At 43.6% G+C, this 14,103-nt stretch overlaps 1 protein-coding gene across 1 annotated transcript in view; it reads right to left on the bottom strand.

Annotated features, from left to right (window-relative positions):
- The window catches only part of LOC138283614 (golgin subfamily A member 4-like), a 129,098-nt gene extending 116,189 nt beyond the window's left edge, over positions 1–12,909 (bottom strand). The window contains exons 1-3 of the mRNA XM_069221551.1: positions 12,838–12,909; positions 6,489–8,795; positions 5,837–5,910 (exon numbers count right to left, since the gene is read on the bottom strand). Of these exons, the coding sequence (XP_069077652.1) occupies positions 5,837–5,910; positions 6,489–8,795; positions 12,838–12,909 (2,453 nt within the window). The remainder of the gene's footprint in view (positions 1–5,836; positions 5,911–6,488; positions 8,796–12,837) is intronic.
- Between the last annotated feature and the right edge of the window lie 1,194 nt (positions 12,910–14,103).

Genomic DNA, 14,103 nt, shown 5'->3' with positions numbered 1-14,103 from the left:
TTTGATGATGGACCACAGGTTCTCAATGGGGTTCAGATCAGGTGAACAAGGAGGCTATGTCATTAGATTTCCTTCTTTTATACCCTTTCTTGCCAGCCACGCTGTGGAGTACTTGGACGCGTGTGATGGAGCATTGTCCTGCATGAAAATCATGTTTTTCTTGAAGGATGCAGACTTCTTCCTGTACCACTGCTTGAAGAAGGTGTCTTCCAGGAACTGGCAGTAGGACTGAGAGTTGAGCTTGACTCCATCCTCAACCCGAAAAGGCCCCACAAGCTCATCTTTGATGATACCAGCCCAAACCAGTACTCCACCTCCACCTTGCTGGCGTCTGAGTCGGACTGGAGCTCTCTGCCCTTTACCAATCCAGCCACGGGCCCATCCATCTGGCCCATCAAGACTCACTCTCATTTCATCAGTCCATAAAACCTTAGAAAAATCAGTCTTGAGATATTTCTTGGCCCAGTCTCGACGTTTCAGCTTGTGTGTCTTGTTCAGTGGTGGTCGTCTTTCAGCCTTTCTTACCTTGGCCATGTCTCTGAGTATTGCACACCTTGTGCTTTTGGGCACTCCAGTGATGTTGCAGCTCTGAAATATGGCCAAACTGGTGGCAAGTGGCATCGTGGCAGCTGCACGCTTGACTTTTCTCAGTTCATGGGCAGTTATTTTGCGCCTTGGTTTTTCCACACGCTTCTTGCGACCCTGTTGACTATTTTGAATGAAACGCTTGATTGTTCGATGATCACGCTTCAGAAGCTTTGCAATTTTAAGAGTGCTGCATCCCTCTGCAAGATATCTCACTATTTTTGACTTTTCTGAGCCTGTCAAGTCCTTCTTTTGACCCATTTTGCCAAAGGAAAGGAAGTTGCCTAATAATTATGCACACCTGATATAGGGTGTTGATGTCATTAGACCACACCCCTTCTCATTACAGAGATGCACATCACCTAATATGCTTAATTGGTAGTAGGCTTTCGAGCCTATACAGCTTAGAGTAAGACAACATGCATAAAGAGGATGATGTGGTCAAAATACTCATTTGCCTAATAATTCTGCACTCCCTGTATTTATCCTTGTTTTGGACATGGTAAGTTTTAAAACGTTTTGGCAGTCAAGTGCCAATAAACAATAGGTGTTCTTGCACAATTCAACAGTATACATTTAATTAGAATTGAAAGGTAAACCTGGATTGAATGCAACAAAGTTATAATTTGGTACTTTAAACCTACCCAAAATGCCCACATTAGGCATGTTAAACCATTAAGTTATGTTAATGGCTAGGTCTGTTGGCCAAGTGTCACCTGGTAAGATAGCTTGGTGGGCTAATCAGTCTGAAAAAGATTAACTTCAACAAACCTTTTCCTATCCATGGCAAGAATATCAGAAAAACAGTGGCTACACTACGGTCAGTTTTAGAACGTCCTCAGGGAATGTGTGACCCTACAAGAAGAATAAACCTAAGATGACTCCCCATTAGAAAACAGACTGCTGGATGGACAGGTAGAAAAGAAACTGATCTCACTGACATATGGAACAGTGAAGAGTCCCCCCTGCTGACACTTACAGGGTGAGCAGAGCATAGGAAAGCTTGGAGAGGATGACTGGAGGGAAGCATTGGAGTTCCCTGCGAGGATGGCAATAAAGTTTTAGACTGACCCAGCTCAAGGTCATGCACAGGGCATACTACACACGCATCCTGCTCTGCAGGATTGGAGGGATGGGCAACACAAATTGCCTTAGAGGATGTGAACCAGAGGACTCTTTTATACACACACTATTGAGCTGCTCCCACATACAAACTTTCTGGAAAGCAGTTGGGAACTTGTTGGAAGAAGCAACAGGGCTAAACCTGGAACTGCACCCCTGGTTGGCACCAGTGGGTGTGTGGGGGGCCCAGTAGACCATTCCCACTACCAGAAACTGCTCGTAAACTTGGATTGAATGGTGAATTAGCGAGATATCGCACAGAGATGGGGCTTCAGGCTTTCCCCCTACATATCAAAACTGGGAACTAGGAATGGAATTTTTTAGAATAATGGAAAAGGAAGTCTACAAGGGGAGAGGGTGCATACAAAATTATGGTAAGATATGGGGGGGGCATGAATGTGGTTTCAGAGGGGATGGGACACGGAAGGCACTCCTGCACAGGCAGAGAGGGCAAATAATACCTCCATCATGGACTTTTCAACACAGAAGTCGGGAGATTGGGAAGGTACTGTGATGGACTGAACCTTAGAAACCGTTATAGATTCTGTATTGGCAGATAGTCAGGGTTCATTCTTGGGTAGAAAGGGTGGTTGTCGTGAATGTAACATTTATTGTATTTGTTGAAATTAATGTAATAAAAATAAATTATAACTTAAAAAGGAACAAAAAACACTTTTAGAAAACTGCCTAACAAACAAAATAACATTTTCCACCAAGCATCAACAAAAATAATGAACTTCCAAAGTATGCCCACAAGTATGCCCACATGAGTTAAAAACAGGCATGCCATTTACTCTTCCTCAGAAATACAAATCTTGAAAACCATCACAAAGACACTTTCTTTCACAGTTGTATGAAATCTCCGCCTACCATAGATGACTCAGAAAACATCTTGAATAATGAACTAATTCCATCTAGACTTAAACAGTGATTCCTGTAAAACAATTAACCTCCGCCAAAAGTGCGGCCTATGGCCAAATATCACATTCGCTGCTCCCTGTACACAAAACAGATTAATCTCGGTCCTTTGAACTTAAATAACTTAACTTTGAAACAAGGATGTTGCTTGATGAAAGGCAAACCTCATTGAACTTCCAGATTTCAGCACACCATGCCCTGACTTCTGAACAAAATAGCAAAAGACAAAACCTTTCCTCTTGTGGTCTGCCACCATTCTTCCTAGCTGGTTTCAATGGTTGAAGGTAGACCATTTTCTCTCAGACTCTCAAACCTCAGAGTGTAGTTCCTCAAAGAAACACAATTCACACATACATTCCATCATCTATGTCCATCAGCTCCTCATGACTACTATAAGAACACACATCAATTCCAGAATGATCCCAGGCCGCACCTAGACCTCCCCCTCTAACATTGCTACATAGATGAAAAAACGAATTATTTGACAACAATAAAATCAAGGAGGTTTAGATCAGGCTTTAACAACAAATGCCTTCAAATGGATTCATAAAAACCTGCCAAATATAATGGCAACTACAGAAAGTTTCTGCCCCAATACCTTAGCTACCAACAAAAACCATGTAAATGTTGTGCCCGCTATCATCAAACCTCTAACATGAAAACCAGATGATTGATTTTAAAAATCGCCACTCTCCCCCTTCATCTCCCACTGTACCGGTAAGTAGTAGTGAGTGTGGAAGTAGAGAAAAATATACTAGGAACAAAACCAGATTGTACACTATGTTACCTAATTAATGTATACATGTTAGTCTGGAGGCAGCAAGCATGAGGAGAAAGACAATTTGAAGATGATCCAGCCCCGACCCATCCCACATATTTCAATTAAGGTATGGTTTGCTGTACTTGGAAGTGAGTGGTACGCCCCTGAGAAATGCAGCCGCAGTTACTGAAATCCATTTTTTTTTTTTGCTTTTTACATCCAATGTGGGTGTATATTGAGAGAACGGTTGTGAGATACTCTATAAGTAGACTGCCTAAATGTAAGTATTGTCAGCTGACTTGCTTGCAAACAGGTGGAGATTCAGCTGAATAACTGCCCAAGAATACACACTGATACCAACTGTGGGGATGTTGCAAAAGACAAGTTTGGCAAAGTTTTTGCTAAACTTAATTTATATTCCCATTGGTTAAGGATACAATCAGTAATGCTAAAACGAATTTGTGAATCTTGGATTGTTCCTTATTTAATAATCACATATTGTGTTGCTCTTCCTGCTTAGCTGATGATTGATCATATGAAGGTATTACCTTATTGTTTATATTTGTCTCCTGTGTGGAAGGAGGAGCACACGGAGAATGAATCCCCTTTGCATAATGGAAGCCCGATATGCAGTTTGTTTCACCCAAACAGTGGATTACAACTATTTGTATGTAACAATTCTCTTCTAAGGTGAATCATGTGATGGAATTGGATCAATCTGAGGGGCATCGTTTAATCCTGAAATCACAATGTGCAACCATCAAAAGTATGAAAGATGGCTAACATTAAAAGATGCCCATCCACTTGATGGGAAAGGTTTAACCGTCTGAACAGTCTTGCATCCGTGGACAAAGACTGATGCTATTTTAACAAGCATTTGCAATGCAACGGGTCTCGCGTTTGCTCATGTAAGAGCTGATAGGTGAAAAGTCGGGTTAGGCGTTTACAACACTATCGGCAAAAGTGCATTTATGTACGTAACCCGAAAAAGTGCAATTAACTATGTAAAGCGCTCGACTTCAGCCAAGCGAAATCGCGCTAGTAAATTGGAGGAAAAAGTAGTCCACGAGCCGGACAGAAAACAGCGAGCCTCGCATGTTTTCTGTACTTGGTCGATGCGCTCATGGAAGGCTAGCCACCGGAAAAGGCATGACGTATGCATGCCTTCGACTAATGAAAGCAAGCAGATTTTATTAGGAAAGCCCACGAACCAATCAAAAACACGGACGTGAGGTCGACAGGGCTCCAAGCCTTTTTCCAAACACTGAAGCGTCTCGCTGCGATACGCATGCGCGAGCACATGCAACTCAGGCTAGACCCTAAAAATGTGCACATTATGGGTATAGGAGAGCGAAAGTAACAATATTGATCAAAATAAGGTAACTACTTTAGGGGAAATGAGGATAAATATGCAGAATGATGTCAAGTATGATGCTTGCAGTACAGAAAATTAAGTACTTTGAGGTGACATCTTGTCTCAGTTTATAAATATCAAACAAAAAGTTCTAAAAAAATAAAAACTAAAGAATTATTTCTTACAGGTTTTATGCAGTTTGAAGTGAAATAGGAGGGATTCCTGTCCACCCCCTGATGAAGGTTTTTTAAAGCTAGGCAAAGTCGTTAGGTCTAGCCTTGGCAAGCCTGAAATGTTTGTTTTTCATTTATTTAGCAAACATATGCATTAGTCATTAAAACGACAAAAGTAGGGTGTTAAACATACCATTTGGAATGGACTGTTCACATTATGAGCAGGGTCAGTACTAATTTAATGAAGATGGGCCATTAGCTACAGATACCTAGTGCAATTGATTTAGAGTTGCAATACTCTATCAAAGTATGTGTGTTGAGTCGTCAAACAATTGTAGTCGTAACTGTAGGGTTTGAATCACTCTGGCTGAATTCAGTTTTTCAAGGTACGCAAATATTGCAGGACAATAAAACTCTGCTCAAGGAACTGGAACCATGCAGAGAAAGCATCAAGGATTAATTACAGTTATATGGAACCTGTAAACATCCTAATTTTTTGTGCCACTGAATGACATTTTCCTCAAGGGACTCAGATAATTAGGATTCCATGAATCAATGCAAACTGAATACATCAACAAGAAAATGAATGAAGTAGGGAATAGAGAGAGGAGGTTTTACTCCCTATCCACATACTTCTCTAACCAAAAACAATGGCACCCATTACTAAAATTATTCACCGATATCTGTGCATGCATTTTTATTATTCATTACATCGCAGGCTAAACTGAATATATGTCCAGGTACCAGCCTTTTAGCTGACAGCAAGGATGAGACTATAGTCAATATCTACCACTAGAAATGTAGTCTTATCTCACCAGCTAAATATTTGGTAGTTCAAGTTTTTTGGCCTTAACTTCAGAAAGTAAAATTGTATTTGTTTCAATTAACAGATTCCTTTACTTCTTTCAACATCGAAGGGCTTACGTTTTTTCAACAAAATAGGCAATTTTCCTTAAAACGGGATTGGTCAAAAGAGCACAAGGAGATTCAAAATCAGACTAAACAAAACAGAAAACAAAAGCGAAGAAAAATAAAACAAAACCTTAAAACCCACTGAATGTCTAAACACAGTGCTCTTAACATTCAACAATTCCCCTATAATAAAATATGATTAAAATTCAAACAATAGTATGTAGTAGAGCAGATAACGTGTCCTACCAACTTCCCCAGCTAACAACTACAGAAGAAACATCAACCCCGGGGTTAGGTTCAAGATTTGTGTTTCTATTCTACTGTCTGGGGAAAGGTTACATACAGATGTTTAGGTCACAGTTAAATTTAAGTTGTGAAGAAGTCTTTAAAGACTAATACTCATGTACTGAATTTTCTATACCTGCACCCTTGTCTCAAAAAGAGAGGTCCTGATGGTTAACCTAAAATTGTAGTAGTTTCAAGAATAGCAACACAAACTCCAGGCCTATTCCCAACCTTAGCTCTGACTGCATAAATTATGAAGTCTATTCCCAAATATTTCTACATAAACAAACAGTCTGTCAAGCTTGTGTTGCACACATCATTTACTTGCTTGCTTTCTGTGCCTATCCAGGAGCCTTATTTCAGTTTTATACTGACTCACCTTAATTGGCTCATCCCGCAGAGTTTTAACTCCTCTCTGCATCTCCTCCTGAAGACAGCTCTCATGCTCAGCATGGATAACTTTCAGGCGCTCAGCTTCTTCAGCTCTCTCCTGCTCTCTCAGAGAGCACCCCATATTCATTGCCTTTATTTCCTTCTCCAGTCTTTCACACTGCTCATTTTTTAAGTTTAACTGTACATTAAAATCCAGCCTTGCGTCCTCCAGTGCCCCTTGCAAATCTTCAGTCTGACATTGGAGTTCCTGAACGGTGTGGTCTAGGGCGGTCTGGTTCTGTGTGCACATATCAAGGGCTCGCTCAGCATCCTTCAGACGCAACTGAGCAGAACACAAGGTTTCTTTCAGGTTAATATTCTCCTTACTGAGCTGACATGTGATTTCTTCCTTTGAAAATATGGCAAGGCTTTGAATGTGCTGATCGGTTCCTAAAGAATCTGCCAGCATGCTCTTCTGATCCAAGACTTCAGAGGGGACTAAGAGGTCAGTTTTCTGCGCTTCCAGTAGACTCTCCAACTGTTCTTGCTGACTCTGAAGCACTGATACCTGATGTGCAAACAGCAACTGCTCCTCACTGGAGACATCAACACCTCCATTTTTGTTCTCCTGTTTAAGATGCACCGTTACCATCTCTCTTGTTTGTTGCAGTTCCTTGGATTCCTGCAGCCCAAGCCCATATGAATCCTCTGTCAAGTTAGGCAAACATGTTAAAGATGATCTAGTGCCACTTTGTTCATGCTTGTTTCTCTGTAGAATCTTCACACTGATCTCCTGTTTGTACAAAGCCAGCTCCTCATGTGCAGCTGAAAGTGCATCTGTCAAAGATATCCATTTCTCTCGTGCTTCATGAAGGGCCTCAGTTGACTTGGCCAGCTCCTTATCTTTCTCTTCAAGCTCCTTAGTTAACATAACACACCTTTCTGTTAAGCAGGTGTTGATATCCAGGTTTGCACCACTGTCATTGAGTTCCACAAAAGGCAGTCTATTCCTTGATAAATACACTGCAAAAGACTCAGCATCTAAATCCATGCAATGAGCAGCACCTTCCGGCAAAACATTGGTGATCACAAGAGGAGAGTTGAAGGGTTCATAATTGACTGTGGAATTGAGGCTGGGCTCTAATGTGAGGTCTCCATCTAGTTGACCGCCATCATCATGGAGGGACAGCTCAGAGTCAAAAGGTTCCTCAGAGTACTCTGTTGTAGCAGACTGTTCTTGTACAGTGGTGTGTGTAAGGTACTTGTCCATTACAAAGTTTTCTCCTGCAGATGTGTTCAATACTTCACACGATTTCAAAAGACTTGTGGATTCATGACTTTCATGTGCATTCCTTGACTTAACCTGCTGAAGGTTTTTCTTCAAGTCCTCTAACTCCTGTTTGAATGTGTCTACTCTCAAACTATGCTGGTGAGCTTGCTTTTGACGGAGAAGCTGGAGTTCGCCCTCATAACGGTTGCATAGTTCATCCCGAACCCTCTCCAAATCAGCCGTATGGGATCTTACAAGCTTTAGGCAACTTTCTTCCTTTTCCTGTTTTAGATTTTGCAACTCTGTTGCATGAACTTTTGTTTCCTCATCAATCTGTCGCTGAAGGATTTTAATGTTTTCAGCCTCCGAAAGAAGCCGACTGTGCAGCTCTTGAACATCCTCCATGAGCTGTTCATTTGCGCACTTGAGCATCACTGCTTGTTCTTCTGCACGGACAAGCTGTGATTTCATATTAACCATCAAATCATTGTACTTTTGCTCTATTGCAGACTTATCCCTATGAAACTCTTCCTTCTGGTTCTCAAGTGCCTGCCGCAAACTCACACAGAGGGTTTCAGACTCTTGAAGTTTATGGTTTAAATCTGTTTCAACAGAGTTTAAACGCTGGATATTCTGAGAGGAACACCCAGAACAGAACTTAACTGTAACTTGCTCATTCTTGCATTCAACATCTAATTCATCTAACAACATTTGGCTTTTGCTGGTCACCTTTCCTCCGTGACCTTCATGCACATTCATCTCCTGGAGTGTGCCACATAGACCAGGATCTGCTTGAAAGGTATGTTTTTCAATCTGCCTCACAGAGGCAATCTCCATTTTTAAACCTTCAATCTCCTTCTCTCTGAGCAACAGTGCTTGTTCCATCCCAGGTATTTTCGGATTGGAAAAAGCCAGTTGGCCCTGAAGGCTTTGGATGGTGTGCCCTTGTTCTGCAATGTCTTGGTCAAGTTGATGTGCTGACTGCTCTGTATCCTTCAGTGTCTCTTGCATCTCAGAGAGCAGATTCTCTTTATCTTTGGTAGTCTTAAAAAGAATCAAATGGATAAATAGATTATTAAACAGTCAAAAAACCAAGAACCAGCAAATCCGTATTTACATATTCTGAAAACTGGCAACCCTTGTAAAACAGCATGAAGTACTCGCACTAGGTCTGAATGAGGACAGGGAAAGGTTTCATCCTTCTAAGGAAAGGTGCACTTACCAGTTAGTTTCTAGTTCAACTGCCATAAAAAGACCTCTGTATTAAATGCACATGAACACGTTCAAGAGACAGGTTGTTTTGCGGGGCCAAGTGACCAGTAGGTGCACATCTCTGTCATACAACTGGTCATCTCAACACAATTTCAAAAATCATCTGCAATGTAATTACAGATCTCCCAACTCGCCCAAATATAAATCACCAATACTTTAGCCCAACCCAATGCCGACTAATTCGGACCGCTGTCACATTTTAATTCCCAGCTGTTATGAACTTTACCTTCAAGTAGGGGAACAAAGGAAGGGTTCAGCAATATAAAAGTAAAAAAAATAAAAAAATAACACCCTTGAGTTAGAGGTCCAGGATGCCAGTAGGACAGGACGGCCTCTGGCCTGAACAGTCACCAGGTTGTAAGTCTGATATTACAAGGAAAGGTATCCTCCCTGGACATACTGAAATCAATCTGGTCCCCACACACATGCCTCTCGTACAACACAGATGTGCAAGGCTTTGAAGTCTGGAGCTTAAGCAATTTTTATGACGGGGCAAGGCGACGAAGGGCTGAATATTTGCTTAGTCAGAAACTGCACAGGTGATAAAGCTAGGGCCAGAGAGGGGCATTACATATCCTATATAATGACAAGCCTACAGGAAAGTAGCTAAGGGAATTTCTGCCAAAAACCCAGGTTGTGTAGAGTGTAGCAACCTAGTTTGAGGTTCTTTAGAGACCAGGTTTTCACCAGTTATTTCACAAGCGGTGAACATTGCTAGCCAGCCCTGTGCACACGTCATACTATTAACCTACCAGCGAAACTTGAGAGATCAGGCAGACTGACAGATGGACAAAGGGGATCCAGATTGTTCCTAGAGCTATTGGAGGACTTGTCGGACCACTCTGGGGCAGCCCCCTGCTGGGCCAAGCTCTGCTGGCCACTGCACATCTGCCTAATCTGCCTCCCCAACCAGGTCTAAAAGATATGGCCTTCTGCTTCACATGAACTCCGACTCTGCTTCCATGAGCTGCTTTTTTTTGGGGAGTAGGAGGGGGGAGCTGTGCATGGAGTGCGTGGAGGGGGGCAGATAGGGAGGTGCCTGGGAGTAAGCAGCATACCTTGAAGTAGCCAGTTCCACTACAGCCATGATAGATTGTGGAGATTGGGGAGAATGGGAGGCAGTCTTTTGGGTCCTTCAAAAATCATTGCTCATTTGCAAGTTATCCCCAAAACTCTATCCCTCCCATCAACTGAGATGCATATCAAAGTAGGTGTCAGTGACCACTCTGGCTAATACTGCGCAGTACAGAGGATAAAGCACAATGCTGCCATTTTCTATTCCTTGACTTTAACTGGCAGTGTCTCCTGCCCTCTCAGGTTCCTCTTTTCTTGCAGCTGTGTGACAATTATCTGCCTGTGTTACTGGCGGACTATTGCTCAAGACCCAATCAACAACCCCGCCCTACCCTTCTTCCCCCAACTTAAAAACTATCCGGTCATTTTTTGGTAGCAGCTAGTGATAAACTGGGCTTATTTTACCTCTCAAACATACTCAACGTTTGCCACTTTGTTGGGTCGGGATTGAGGTGTCTATTTATACCTTTGCAAGAAGCTATTACACAGTGCTGCTCATAGAAAGGACGAAAGCCCTCAAGGGTCACTGTTAGACATTTTGGAGGCAGTCTGTGATACATGAACTGTGTTGAAATAGAATATCAACACCAGTCACATGAACCTGTCCTGTACAACCTTTGGGAAAAAGAAAAAAATAAACACTCTTGAAATGCTAGGAAACGAGGCCTGCAACAGAAAAGTTATGAAGATAACTAAGGACATGGTCTCAAGGCTAGAGTCGAGTTCCCTGTACATGGAATATTGAATCCAGATAATGAAGCTCACTCAAACTAAACACGTTTGCATAGGAGTGCATTAATGGGCGTGGCACTACTTGTGGTGTATTGGACAAGTAACAAGCTTTAAAAGACTGGCATAAAATTCTGCTTATTTAATACTGGTGAAAGATACCATGTGACAGGCCACAATAAAGGCAGGGCCCAATTCCATTTGCAAAACTCACATGCTTCCGTTTCTGGCTCTTACCCAAGCAATTCACCAGGAGATAAATGATTAATGTATTCAAAAAGGAGTTATGAATGAAGTTGTCAAATTCACAATGCAATTCTTGGCATGGCAGAAAGTCACAGTTAGAAAAAGTGCCACTTTCTCTTCCCGGAGGTTGTGTAGGCCTGGCTGGAGGCAAGACAGGCTGCTGGAAATTGGCAGCAAGCTGGGCATCGCCAGGACAAGGCAGGCTGCAAATAGCTCTTCCGATACCTTACCAGTTTGGAGGAGAGGAAGGGAGTGCCACTCTAGGTGGAAGACATAAGCCTACAATCATCGCCCCAACAAGCAGCACAGCATGGAGAGCTACCAAATAGCCAGACTCTGACCACAACTGATCCACTCGTGAGTAATATATTCAGGTGGTTTGTTGTCTGACCCTCGCCCTGACAGCGAGGAAGCTACATACGTGCTTAGACTATTCCAGAGGAGTGAAGAAGCTGTGTTCACTGGGTTTGAATGATGTACCTTTGGATCGTTTGCATGGATGAGATTTTTTGACAGGCATAACTAGGTGGTGCTGGGGTTTGGCTGTGAACAATAGTTTGGGAATTCTATATCCTTTCAATTTGGTAGAGCAAGGGGTTTTATTTGAGAAGAGGTAATGTGGCAGGTGTGGGGATGGTTCAGCTTTTCCTCCCTGTCCAAGTTAATCTGCCAGTCTCCAAAAAGCATAGTTTTAACATTGAATTCACCATGTTGAGTGGGAAGAGGCCCCTTTTGCTTTTATGTGGTTGGTAGTAGTATGCCCATCAACAGCAGTGTGAAGGTTAGAACACTTACAACCTGAAATGCAAAAACTTGTGCATCACCTATGCCTCATATCCTTCCTGGGAAGAGCTAAGCTTTGAGGTTGAGACACTGTCTTTGGCTTTCTGGCATCTGGCACAAAAAAGGCTATGCTGAAGTTCCTAACCTGGTACATGAATGAATTGGAGGACTATTAAAAAAAAAAAAATAATAATAATAATAATAATAAGTCTCAGGAGTTACATAGACATTTCAAATTTGATACTGTAGCAGAGTTCACCTCAACTGCAAAAGAGGTGGGTTTATTTATGGAGGGGGGAGGAACAGATACCAAAAATTGGTGGCTATTGGATTCTCCAATAGCTCAATAGCTACAGGAGTGCAGCTGTTAGCCCTTTTGTCCTAGATAAAAGCTGGGCACTGCCCTGTGATTGTAATGTAGCCATTTCTGGATAATTGGACAGGAAGACCTTGTGGTTTCACTGCACTGACACAAAACGTTTAAGCTGAAAAGAGCTTAAAGACTTCCTATTTCAGCTGGCAATTCTCATTCTGAGCACAGACCTTAATTTTATAATGAACGAAAGGGGGCATGGCCTGACTGGTCATGGTAAAGGACATGGGCATCGGAGCTCCGCGTTCTGCGGAGGCCCCGGGGTTACTTACCATTGGTTGTCAGTGTTCCCAGACTTTGCAAGTGAAGAAGCTTGAACATGAAACGTTAGGGGCTGTCCGTGTAGTCGTCCATGTGCCGACTGGAACCCGCTCTCAGCTGAACAGGGTATACCTAGGCCCGCTGGCCCTGGGGCTCGACCCATTGCCTGAAGCTAAAAGTGAGGCAGTGGGCCAGAGTTGTGGTCAGCCCAAGTAGTAGCCGTAAGATGTAGCTGGGCGGCAATGTTAGCATCCATCCAGCGACCCAAGACGTCTGAAGGCTGCTACTGCGGCTGAAACGGACATTGATGCGGGCATAAGCGGGCCAGATTGGACAGCAGGTATCTACCTCGTTTGGATAGCCTGAATGATACGGCTCAACTGCCGGTGAGAAGGCGGCCCGGTCTGCACCTGCCGTCATGTGAAACAGTCCAAGTTCAACAGGTGATACCAGTTGGCGAGAGTGGTTAAACACCGGCCGAGGGCTGGGTGCTGCTGCTGAAGGCGGTTGCAGGGCAAGTCGGGTCCAGTGGCAAGTGCGACTTCAAGGCACTAGAGAGAGAAGATGAGACAGCACACACAGCAGTGAGCTAGCAGCAGTAGTAGTAGTAGTAGTAGACTGGGCCTATGCACGACTGGAGTGCAGACTGCCGGCTGGCCTGAGATCGGCCTAACTGTGGGTGTGCCCAGGCCGAAACTGGAAAGCCTGCCCTCAGGAAGGGACCCCATCCCCCACAGACTGCGCAGGATAGGCACCGGTTGTTCAGACACCCGAAAATCTGTATGGCACTGCACGTGGGTGGCAATGTATCACAGGTACAGGTGGAAAACAGCACACAGCTGACTTTGACCCTAGGTGACATTTCTGCGGCTGCACGGCACAAGAAGAGGGGGGCTTTCGCCATGGTCTTTGTAAAATCTATAGCACCGGGGTGTTGCCTGCGCCATCTGCTGAGGCTGTGAGGAAAGATACTTCACTCCACTACCACCCCTCCTGTCAGGAGCTGCAGCAGTGGGCCCGACACTGCATCTGAACCTTGACCTTATGTGCCAGTTGAGTTTCCGGGTGGACACAGTGTTAGAAAGATGGCGAAGTCACATACATCGAAAGGGGGAGGTCACGACTCGCAAGTGGTTGCCACCAGGGATGACTGATCTGTGACGGAGGGAGACACGTCCTTAGCTACGCCTGCAGCGACCATTTTGGAGGCCATACAGGACACAAAGGTTTCTTTGGAAACGCAAATTTCCGTGATAGTGGACAAAGTGGGTCTCCTGAGAATAACCACAAAAAATTGGTGGATAGTGTTAAAGAAACAGGATCAATTGGGCACTATTCTGCAGCAAATGAAATTAAACACATTGAAATGTTCTGCTATTGAGAAAGAATTTAACATTTTGGCAAACCTAAGGGGTATGGCCAAGATGGCAACAAGTGCGGATGATTGGTAAAAAGCTCCGCTCCCGGTCTAGAAGTAATCCTGCTGTAATACCCTGCCCAGACGCCCCCCCTCCCCCTTCCGTTGCCGGCGCTGCAGCCTTAAGGGTCCCAGGCAAGTGGAGCAGTGCTGTGGGGCATTAATTTGTCCGCTAGCTACGACCGGCGCTCTCAGAG

This window comes from Pleurodeles waltl, chromosome 3_1, assembly GCF_031143425.1.
Source record: "Pleurodeles waltl isolate 20211129_DDA chromosome 3_1, aPleWal1.hap1.20221129, whole genome shotgun sequence".
Classification (NCBI taxonomy): domain Eukaryota; kingdom Metazoa; phylum Chordata; class Amphibia; order Caudata; family Salamandridae; genus Pleurodeles; species Pleurodeles waltl.
Note: the sequence above shows the minus strand (reverse complement) of the source record. Positions and strands in the feature narration are given on the sequence as shown.